The sequence below is a fragment of the Pteropus medius genome, unplaced genomic scaffold, assembly GCF_902729225.1.
Source record: "Pteropus medius unplaced genomic scaffold, Ma_sr-lr_union100, whole genome shotgun sequence".
Taxonomy (NCBI): domain Eukaryota; kingdom Metazoa; phylum Chordata; class Mammalia; order Chiroptera; family Pteropodidae; genus Pteropus; species Pteropus medius.
Genome location: NW_024340697.1, coordinates 143,071 through 155,366, shown reverse-complemented (window position 1 = coordinate 155,366; position 12,296 = coordinate 143,071). Strand labels below are relative to the sequence as shown.

Here is a 12,296-nt window from a genome sequence, read left to right as displayed (position 1 = left end):
TCCTACCTGGTTCACCATTTCATCGGTAACATCTATGTTTGGTTTTTGTTCAAAAGGTACTGTCAACTGGTACAGATTTATCCAAAATCTTCCCCACATATCACCTATTTAAAAAAAGATTTTGTTAATACATGACAAAGACAGCAAAAGTATAGACATGATATTTACATAGTGTATTAGGTAAGACTGATAAACAGGCCATATAGTATTCTACATTTAATCCAGTCTCTACTTCCTTTTCGCTACCTCTTTTTCTCTTCTCTTATTTTAAATTTTCAACTCTCCCTTTTTTTTCTTTCTCCTCTAAACAGTTAAAATTGTAAAAAGTTATGTAGTTAAGCAAAACTCGTTAGGGAATCATCCCAGTTTCTCTCATTTAAAATGACAGTTCAAAGACACAATTTATTAAATATACGGAACGCCATAGCTACTATAGACTAGAAATATATTCAGATAATCCACCATCCTAGGGACAAAATACTACAAATTAAACTATCAGTAATCCCTAATGTTGATTCAAGAGAGATCACATAGGTTCATCAATCTGGAATCTCTACTAACTAGTGACTGAGTTCTACTTTTATTACTATACTGTAGTAATACACTTAACTGGGTGATATTTCAAACATCTCAAATAAATGTTAAGTTGGGTTTCAAATAAATGTTAAGTTAGAGACCCTAAGAGGGAAGATGGATCTAGAAAAAGTCAATCTAATAGCTGGACTAAAATCCTGACGCCAAAGGAATGGGACAACATAACTACATAAAGAATATTCCAATGAACTCATGATTTAAGGTCTATGCTTAAATTTTAAAGAAACGTCTATCCACTATAGAAATATGTGATAGGCGACGTCAAGCCGAAAAACAATCCACATGTAAAAAACCAAAAGGGACCCAATAAACAGTATGACATGGCTTCTAAAACCCAAACATGACCTTAATGTAAATGAACAGAATTACAGTGTCTAGAGCAAAGTCAGCCATTTTTACTCCATGCTGGTCAAACCTCATCTGGGATAACAGTTCAGTTCTTAGCATGATATTTGAAGAGGGACATCAATGGATAACTTGTCCAAAGGAGATTAGAAAAGTGAGATCTTAAAGAATGGTTAAAAATGTGTATAGGACATTTAACTTAAAATAAGAAAACAGTGTATACATGATGATAACAATAAAATTAAAATATATTGAGTACATATTCTTGTGCCAGATATTATGTTATGTCTTCTATGACAGTTATTTACAAATATCTGGAAACCCATCTTGTAGAAGAGTAGAAATACCGTGGGTAACCTCATAACACGGAATTAGACATTATTAATAGAAGTTATTAGAGGGGCTGTTGATTCAGTTCCACACAAGGTAGAACTTTCTTATAATTAGTGCCATGTAGCAACAGATTAGTCTATCTTGGAAGGAAAAAAGAGGCACATCATACCAGGCAGGTTTAAGCAGAAACTGAATTACTGAAGAATGCCTGCCAAAGACATTGTAGAGAGTATTTATATACTGCTTTGGAGTAAAAAGTCTCCACAGGTCCTTCGTCCATATTCTCCTGCTGAAAGAGAGGCTTGGCCGTGGAAAAGAATTAGCTACCAGCAACTTAGTTTGACTGTACCAAGAATGTTATGTATGCATGAGATGAAGTTTTCAAACATGTATATTTTCTTTGGCCTCAGCTTCTGGGGAGACGGAAAGGGAAGTGGAGGATAGCCACTCTCTGGAGGAAAACTGGGAGGCTCATTAAAGGGCCCCTGGTTTTGCATGGTCTACAAAGGCCCCACAGCAGAATCCAAAGTTCTTGGAAGATTGATTTTCCTACTAATCTAGGCATCTTCCTTCATGATGAAGATGTCATTCATTACTCATATGATTCCAAACCAAATAGTTTACAGTAAAAGTAACTGGTCCAGTTTAGAATGAACTTATAAACTTTCACTTGGGCTATATCTTAATTCTAGAAAGCCTTGCTCTTATGGCTGACCACATCCGGCCTACCAAGCTTCTTTCCTCTGACATTAAGATATTAAAATTCTAAATGCCACCTCAAGAGCTTAGCCAGCCAACTTAAATAATAAGACTTATTTCCCCCATTTCCATTTTCAATTTAACTTGGAGTTCCTTCTCTAGTTATCTTAAATAACCCTTTTATCATATGGATTGTGGCCAACATAATAACTGTTTAAATATAAAATAAAGTAATGCAATAGAGAACAATTTAAAATGGCTTTTCTGTTGAAGACAATGCTTGCAAAATGTGATTTCTATAATGTTACTAATTCCATTCACAGAATTTTTCAAAAGTTGCATGTTGATTCTCACTCCCCAAAACAACTTTATTGGTGGAAATAACATTGAGCAAAGTTATTTCCTGGAATTTCTTACCAAGCAAATGGGCAGGGAGGCATCCAGTCGGACTGATATGGGAAGGGTAAGCATCCATCAACTTTGCCCTCACATAAGCATGAAGTTGTTCATATAATGGTTTAATCTGAAAAGCCCAGGAAGAAAGTTTAAGACCAAGAGAAGCTTACTTCAATTTCCAATCCCCAACACTAAAAGTAGAAGCTTCTTTAGACAAGTAGAATTTCCCTAAATTCTAATTTCTCCTCCTCGAAAATGTTCTGGGGAGTTTGAAAACATCCCTTCTTTCCAGATATTGACGACGACTAGCTCCATTGCATACAGCAATAAATATATCTGGAGGAATACAGTCCCCAAAGTGAAAGCAGGTGTAAAAAATATTCATTTTTAAGATGCTACCTACTCCCTTTGTTTTTTAAGTTTTTTATTAAAATTTTTTTTTTTTTTTTTAAGGCAAACCGCCAGTTTGACCTCTCACAGATTGCAAGGACCTTGTCAGCTTGCAATCCCTTATTTTTTTATGCCTTGTCTTCCTAGGTGGTCTCCCATCCAAGTACTAACCAGGCCCGACCCTGCTTAGCTTCTGAGATCAGATGGGATCGGGCTTTTTCGGGATAGTATGGCCGTAGACTTTCCTTTGTTTTTAAATTGAAATATCATTTACATACCATAAAATGCACCCATCTTTAAGTGTATAATTTCACAAGTTTTAGTAAATTTATACTGTCTGGCCGCTGTCACCACCACAGAGTTTTAGAACACTTTCTTACTCCCAAAATTTCCTTGTGTCCATTTGCAGTTGATCTCACTCCACCGCCAGCCCCAGGCAATCACTGAACTGATTTCTGTCTCTATAGTTTGCCTATTCTGGACATTTCATATAAACGAAATCATACAATATGTGAACTTTTGTGTCTGGCTTTTTACTCAGCATAATGTTTTTTAGGTTCATCCATGTTATTGCATGTATCAATAGTTCATTCCTTTTCATTACTGAGTAGTATTTCATTGTATGAATACATCAGAGTTTGCTTCCGTTAATATCTCATGGATAAAATCCGCCAGCTGTGGGATGACTGGGTTGTTTCCAGTTTGGGACTATTATGAATAATACGTCTTTGTATGGATATACATTTTCATAGCTCTCATTTAGACACCTAAGAATGGAATACCCTAGTCATATGGTAACTGTGTGTTTAGGAAACTGTCAAACTATTTTTCAGAGTGGCTATACCATTGGACATTTCTCTCAGCAGTTTATGGGAGCTCCAGCATCTCCACATCCTCACCAGCACTTGGTATTGTCAGTCTTTTTAAATGACAGCCATTCTGGTCATGTGTAGTGGCTTTTAATCATGGTTTTTAATTTACATTTGCCTAATAAAATGGTTTTAGTTGCTTATTTGCCATTTCTTTGATGATGTATTTATTCAAATGTTTTGCTCATTTCTTTGGTGGGGGAGGGTCATTTGTCCTGCTTCCATTTTTGATAGCTCTGCCCCACTATGGCTATGAAGAGTAGTTCATATAAGAAGTGTGAAGAGCAGGGATAAAGGGGGAAATGCAGAGATCAAAATGAAGGAAGAGGGAGACATTAAGAAGCGTCCATGGGACACTACTCATAGGGATCTCCCTTCCCCATAAAGTGTTCCTTAGTCAATGATAAGGAAACAGTGGTATTGATTTTCCTGAGGAAGGAAGCAAAAGCTATGGCTCTGCTAACAGAGGAAGACAGTGCTGGCCCCAGGTAGTTCGCGAACACCATTCCTTCTTATAATCTAAAAATCTGTTCCTTCCTATAATCTTTCCTTCTTATAATCTTGCTGTTGATAATCGCCGGTTAATGGCTGAAAAGGGGAGGGAAGCAGAGCAAAGCCGATCATCTGTAGGAGTTGCCCTGTTATTCTTTAAAGTCCTTTCAAGCTCTAATATTCTAATATTCCGCAAGGCCTGGGAATGGCTGACCAGTGTGTTAAGAACAAGCCAGATGTGTTTGGTCATCATCCCTTTTTCCCATGCACCGCCCAACATCTGTCTCTTTGTACAGTTTCTCGGTTACCTCTGCAAAGGTACGGTCCACATCTTCAATCAACTGGTCACGGTTATAGGCAGAGCCATTTGTCCCCTCTGTTTCATAATCTCCTCTCCAATAATCCCCATAGTCCTCATAATCTGTTTTGAAAAAGGAGAAAGAGAAGAATGTAAGGGAAAGAAAGAGATAAAGTACGGTATACATAGATGAGCCCTGCCAGGAGGTTAAAAAAAAATCCAAAGATCTGTCACATTTTTATCGCCCTTCTAAATATCAACTCAAAGAGATGTAAATGAACAATAACACTAACTAAAGTCTGTTAAACACTTGCACTTGCTCTGTGCCAGAAAATTAAATACATTGTCTCATCTAGTAAGTGCAAACGCTCTCTGAGACTGACGTTATTATAACATCCGCTGTGCAGATTAACAGCCTGCTCTTAGATGGTTAAATCATTCATCCAAGGTCACACAACTGGTAAGGCACAGAGGCACACTCCTAGTCTCCTAACCCTGCATCTCTACTTTCTCTACAGGTCAGTCTGAATCTTTAACTTTAAAACATGTGATTGGATCTGAGTGTTTAAATTCTCATTTTGTTCAGGGCTTTATATTTTCAAATGTAACCTAACTCATCTCAGACATTGCCACAGTGGACATGTGTGTGTTTGCAAATCACATGTATACACAGTGCATCTCCGTGCACTTTATATATATAGTATCTCATCATCAGGAAACACGAGCTCATGTTAGGGTATCAGCTAATAAAGTTTGCAAACATGTTTTAATAATTTCTATTTTTACATGCACATTGGCAATGGATGATCAGGAAGGTGAGGATAGAAATAAATATTTGGATGGAAGGATGCAGTGATGAGCTACTGTCTCCAGCTTGCCTACGGCTTGAGAATATGAGTTTAAGTGCAGTGAAAGACATTTAGAAACAACAGATGAAAAATATTTTTTTCTTACTCCACCCCAGGAGGCAGTGAATCACCAAAGCATAAAGTTATTCATAATTCCATGGCTTCAGCTCATTACACAGGCAAGAGAATAAGTTAAGAGATATGGAAAATCCTCCCCATGTTAAAATTCTTGGCGACCACATGATTTGAGATATGCTTACAATTCAGAAAATAATGAATTTCCAGCCTAAATCAATCTGATTTTTTTTCTTTCTGTGACACCACCCTGAGGTAAACACACAAAAGTCCTTTGAGAATGGACTGTGGCTAAATGGGAGTTTAGGTAAGAGATGGTGTCTCTGTCTCTCATCCTTTCTGAGAAATAAAATCCCTACTGAATGCCCAGATGACCTCAGGAACTCCTGGGAGCCTGAGAATTCCACGCAACTGATTTGTTCGAGGCCCTGTAGTTGAGTCTCAGTCCTGAGCTTTTTAACCATAGAATGTCAGTTCACCTTTCCTTATTCCCTAGTAGATTCTTCTTTGAGACAGGCAACATGAATTGGTCAGCAAATGATCATTAATTTAGGGATAGCTCTTATATCAAAAAGTGACCTTGGTAATTCATGAGAAATAGTCCCACGGCCCCAAAGAGAGCTTCAGGACCTCTACAGACCAGCAAACTTACTCTCTCCTCTTGCCATCTCATTTTTCAGGACCACATACTCTTCATAAAATGGCCTCAGCTGCTTGCCAACCTCAGACCTCCAGCCTTCCCAAGCCCAGAGCCTTTGATCGTAATCTTTGCTGCTTTCCATGATGTCATCCAAACCTGTTATTGCAAAGCACCCAAAGGGAAATAAATGTGAATTTGTAAAATTTTTATTGGTAAACAATTAAATGAACTTTCACGAATTAAAAGGCAGGCAGACATCAAGGTCATAAAGCTACAAAATGAAATCTCATGATTCATTAATTTCCTCACCCTTATTATAGTTCCAAATAATTTTTCAGAGAAAATAAAGCATTGACATCATTAAAGGACTAAGTTAATTAAAGTCTTTGAATGTGACAGACTTTAAAATGAAGTTTTGTTAAAAATTAAAAGTTCGTATATGTACTGAAATACACATATATGGAATCTTGTCATCTTTGGATTATCTATCTGAAAGGCACAATGTCATTCTCCAACAGCGATCTGACTTATAAAACTCGGAATAAAAAAGTAAATTTCATAATCACTGTTCAAAATTAATAGCCTACCTGGTTCAAGTAACAAACACTCCTGTGGATTATCTGGCTTACAAACTTTTCCAGTACTGTAGATGATGCTCATTGTATTTAGAATCGTGTTCAACTGCAAATTAAAGATAATAAATAATGTTAAAAATGGAAAGAGAATGCTAATATAAAAATGTTTTTTGGCCATGTGATTTTCTTGTGCCTCAAAATACAGCAGTTCACATCTTCTGTGCCAAGTATCTTCCTTTATGTAGGGCAGGAATATCTCAGTTAAATTTCCCTACTAACAACTAGCACAGAGCCTTGTAAGCGTGTTATAAATATATGTGGAGTGACTGAAGTAAACAGATCTACCAAAATCCCCAAAACATTTCTCACCTACTCATGCACAGGGAAGCGCATTTGTTATTTAATTCAGCATTCGTCGAGTGCACATTTATTAAACATCTACTATGTCCTACACTGTGACAATTCTGACAGGCAGCCATGACATCAATAATTACATAATAGAGTGACGAGTGCTATAACTGCCACCAAAAAGTAATGTGGCAGTATGGGGAAGAGTGGTATCGATAAGTAAATAACCTGGAGATTCAGGAATGGCTTCCAAGAGGAGGAGACATTAGAGCTGCGTCTTGGAAGAGAAGTGAAAATTGGTCAGGTAGAGAAGAAAAACAGAGAACAAAGCCTAAATGGGGGAAGATGTTGGGAAAGACGGAGTGTTGACATGTTGAAGGAAACTAGAGTAGTGGTGCTGATTGAGGGAAGTGGAGGACATGAGAATGGAGAAGCAAGCTGGAGCCAGATCATAAGAGTCCTCTATGCCATATTGAAAAATTTAAACTTCATCCTGCAGGTAAAGGAGAGTAAAGGGAACCGACTAAAGCAATGCTACTCAAAATACGGTCCATGGATCAGTAGAAGTCAGCAAATGGTTCATTTCCATTCTGTGATAAGTACAGTAATTAAAAGGATATATGTTTATAAACTTTTAAAACCATCTGCTATTTCCATGATATCTAGGCATGCGATCAATGAATGAACTTAACCAAGTATTGATCTGTGATGGATTGGTAACAAAGGAAGAGAAGGAGAAACAGAGGGAGGGAGGGAAGGAGAACTGCTTCTCTCCCACGGATGATTTCAGAAGCACTGGACGGAAGGCCCTGTTTCCCCTTCTCCTATTTCTCTTCTTTCGCTCTGCTACTAGAGTCATTACCCTAAAACATGAACTAGATCCCACGCTTAAAACTTCAATAAGATCGCGTAGTCCAAAGGCATCAACCCAAATTCCTTCCCATGGCACAAAACCCCTCATGGTCTCTTTCTCTACCTGCTTTTCCAGTCTCCCCCTTCTTCCTCTCCATTGAATTCATGCATCCTTGAGTCTCCCCTCTTCCCAAACACTTCAAGCTCTTACATGCATTTCACTGGTTTTCAATCCTGGCTACACACTAGAATTACCTGGGATCTTTTAAAAATATAATGTCCAGGTTCCATCTAAGCTAGATCGAGTTTGTGTAGTCTCTAAGAGATCTATAGGCAAGGTTTCTCATGGTGTCTTTGTGAAAAAGTTTGGGGAGCATGGAATGGATAAGATAAAGTGGATGAAATAACTAGTTGGATAATTAGATCCGAGGAATGCAGAATAATAAATATCAACTTGTAGGAAGATATGTGCCATATGGTTTCATCTTTGTTCTTATCATGCATTTTTTCTTTTTATAGATGCAGATTAGAACACAAGAGTTCCAGAGCATAAGCAACTGAGAAAGAAGGCTTTGATGTTAAACAGCCAAATATTTTAGATAAAAAAAGATTTCAATAGGTTAGATAAACTATGATCTGCAGACCAAACCCTGCCTGCTGCCCATTTCTGTAAAGTTTTATTGGCACCCAGCCACGCCCATTTGTTTATGTATTAGCTATGGCTGCTTTCCCACCGTAACAGCAGAGTCCACTCATTGTGACAGAGACAATACAGCCCACAAAACCTAAAATATTTACTATCTCTCCCTTTACAGAAAAGTTTGGTGACTCCTGGGCTAGAGAGGTGAGATGAGAGATGTTATTTTAACAGGGGGCGAATATAGGCTTTCTTGAATTTAGACAAACTACGCACCTAAGAATAGGATTTTAACAGGTATCGCTTTAGAGCAATGTTGGTAGAAGGGATTCAGAGACGTCATTGACAGTGATGTCAACATGAGGCAAGCATGAAATTTGCGGAAAAAAAAAAACCCTAATATAGTCTTAGACTGTCTTAGTAATATAGAGTACAGGGTGCAGAATGTCACATTCCTGCTTACCTCCTTACAGACCACAGCCAACTCAGAGTGCTGTGTTCAGTTCAAGGATACTGACAAAATGAAGACAGCAACTGAGGCTGGTTAGGGGACTCAAAACAATTGTATAGGGGAAAATTGACAGAGTGAAGAATGTTTAGACTAGAGAACAAAAGACTAACTAGTTTTTTTAAAAAATTGCTGCCTTCATTTACTCACAGACTATTATCAGAAAGAGCAATTTGGCTTTAGAAGGCAGAACAAAGTGGAGGTAAAGCACTTACTGCTCAGTGGAGGGAGTGTCTTTCCAATCGATAAAGCAATCTGAGCTGAGGTCGTTAGTCACTTGCTAAAGAGGTTGCAGAGGAGAATCAAGAATGAAAGCAGGAAAGAATTATACTACAATATGAGGTTTCTCAAGCTTGCCACTATTGACATTTTGGACCAGATAATTCTTTGTCGTTGGGGGCTGTCTTAGCAGCATCCCTACCCACTAGATGCCAATAGCATCCCTTCCAAGTTGTGAAAACCAAAAATGTCTCCAGATATTGTCAAATGTCCCTGAGAGACAAAATCACCACCAGTCGAGAACCACAGACATAGACTAAGTGTATTCCTCAGGCTGCCTGGTCCTCAGAAAAGTTACCTCTGTAGAGGGTGTCCATATACACTACTGTGCCCAGACAATCCCGGTTTAACTCTGTGTCCTAACATAATTATTACCAGTGTCTTCTTTCACTCTCAGAAGGATTCCAGTATGGATGATAAATTATGTGGTCACCCTACCTAGGCACAGAGCTCTTTTTAATAGCAGCATTACACTCTTTGCAGATAAAGGAAGCAGCCATGCGAGATACTAATGTTTAATATTCCTCAAATATTTCAACTCTTGGGATCAGTACTAGCATGTTCACATACTCGTTTGGTCTTGTCTGCTGAGAGCACCGATGACCCACTCTGCTGAAGGATCCGTAATTGTAGCTTGAGTATGGGATCCTGAATTTCATCTAGCTGATAAGCTTTGGCAAGCTTGGACTGTTCTTCGTAAAAGGCAGACCATTTGGCCCTGGCTTCATTCTGAAATGACAAAAAAATTAAATTGAAGTCAGAATGACGCTGCTTAAACAGAACAGAAGACAGAAGATATGGTCCAGAGAACATCTGGTGGAACATCTAATATTTCTTGAGTGGTTTAGTTCTCTACTTTACTGAAGGTCAAAGTTTAAGTTAAGAGTGACCAAGCCACTCTTGGTCACTCTCTCTCTTTCTGGCCCAGTGCCTAGTTTTCCCAAGGGTCCTGTCCCCAGAACTGGAAGTGAATTCTCACAGATGATTCACGTTGTAGGGCCCTGTAATTTGTGGCCTTAGCACTGTGACATGGTTGAGTTGACCAGGATTCAAGGATGAATGCTCTAAGAGGAGAGACTATGGAGCTCAGAGTGGACTTAATGGGAATACAGACCCTCATGTCCATGGGAACCATGAGAAATGAGCACCAGTTTTCAGTAAGCTCCATGGTGCCATGACTTACCAAAGATTCTGATCTTAAATTACGTTCCCCAAGAAGGTTGCCCAGAGTATAGCCATTTGGTAGCCATGATATTTTTTACCATCAAAAGAAACCAACAAGTAAGTGACGATTCCAGGACTCGCTTGGCCCCTCTCTTGAACATCAGGAGGCAAATGGACTCCTCCAGACTTTCTAGTACAGTCTTCCTTCAATGCATAAATTCCTTTCTATTTTACTAAAAACTAAAATGAGCAACTACTTTGTATATTGTACTTCTCTAGACCATATAAAAGAGGTAGCATATGAAGCAAGTAAGAGCTCCACTCCTAGAGTCAGACACCTCTAACTAGATGTGTGACCTTGGGTAAATTATTCAGTCTCTCTGGATTACAGTCATCTTATCTTTAACATAAGAGTAATAATAGGACTTACCTCAAAGAGTAATAAGAGGACTTAAATAAAAATATGATACATCCTATGCATTCAAAAAAGTTGGCTATTTTATTACTTATAGAAAAAAGGTTCTTGTCCTTAAATTGCTTACAGTTTTATCAGACAGATAAAATATGCATCGTGACTGTTTCACTAATGATGTATAACAGCATATGATAATGTATAAACTATGAGTGAGCCAAGCAGTTTCTGTCATAGGAAAAGAGAGACTCACGCGGGCCATTAGACTTGGTAAGCCCTCATGGAGAAGGTGGGACTTAAGACAGACCTTAAAGTAGGAAAGAGTTGGATGTGTGTAGAGTATTTTGCAAAATAATTTACCTCGTTGGATCTCCTTAACAACCCCGTGAGATAGAAAATCATTCTATCTCCATTTTTCATATGTGCATTAAGGGGCTGACAGAAATAAATAGTGGAGCTGGCAATCAACTGCTAGCATCTGGATCCTGGATCCTGCGGTAGACAGACTCTAAGATGGCTCTCATTATCTCTACTTCCCAGTCGTACCAATTTGTGTGATCACCTCCCCTTGAGTGTGAGCAGGACCCATGATTCACTTCTAACCAGTAGAATATGCCCAAAGTGACAGGTTGAACATGTTTATGTTATATAAGATTTCTATCTTGCTGGAAGACTATCTCCTTTGCTGACTTGAATGCAGCAAGATGCCATGTTGCAAACTACCCTGTGGAAAGGGCCACATGGCAAGGAATTGAGGATGGCCTCTGGATGACATCCTGTAAGAAACTAAGGACCTCAGTCCAACAGCGTACAAGGATATCAAGCTACCACCAACCACATTAGCTCAGAAGTGGATTCATCCCCCCATCGAGTCGCCAGTGAGAACAAGACCTTGATTGCAAACTATGAGACTCAGAAGCAGAAGATACAGCTAAGCTTTGTCTGGACTCTTGACCCACAGAAGCTGTGAGTTCATAAGCGTGTGTTGCTTTAAGCTGCTAAGCTTGTGGCAATTTTTTACACAATAGGTGACTAGTATAGATTCCAGGCATGATTGTACTTTCCAGGCCAAGGAATTTCACTTTTATCCTGTGAACGCTAGGAAGTCACTTAAGGGTTCCATGCAGGCATGTGACATGATGGAAGTGGTGCATGGAAGTGGCAATGATGAATCAGACAAGTGATGAAAAGAATAGTGGCAGTGGAAATGAAAAATGATTTATCTTTTTATCAAGCTGACGCAATCCCTCAGGAACTACTTATTGATTAATCTTCACAAACAATATTGTGAGGTAGTAGTGATTCTGTTCCCTTCACAAATGAGCAAAATGAGGCACAGAGTGGGTAAGTAACTTTCCCTAGGTCACACAGCTAGTAATTGGAAGAACCAGGGTGTCAACCCAGGTATATTTATCTCCAAAGATAATGCTCTTTACCCATTGACCATAGATTGTATTCGACACATTCTAGTCTTCGAACACGCATGAGTGTGAAGGAGAGACCTATAGAATGAGTTTGGTTTACAGCACAGACTCATCTCTG

General features: G+C 38.7%; 1 protein-coding gene across 1 annotated transcript in view; it reads right to left on the bottom strand.

Moving 5' to 3' along the window:
* ACE2 (angiotensin converting enzyme 2) overlaps positions 1-12,296 on the bottom strand; it is a 39,987-nt gene that overhangs the window by 21,250 nt on the left and 6,441 nt on the right. The window contains exons 2-7 of the mRNA XM_039873431.1: positions 9,749-9,907; positions 6,567-6,660; positions 5,992-6,135; positions 4,427-4,539; positions 2,389-2,494; positions 7-104 (exon numbers count right to left, since the gene is read on the bottom strand). Coding sequence (XP_039729365.1) covers positions 7-104; positions 2,389-2,494; positions 4,427-4,539; positions 5,992-6,135; positions 6,567-6,660; positions 9,749-9,907 — 714 coding nt within the window. The remainder of the gene's footprint in view (positions 1-6; positions 105-2,388; positions 2,495-4,426; positions 4,540-5,991; positions 6,136-6,566; positions 6,661-9,748; positions 9,908-12,296) is intronic.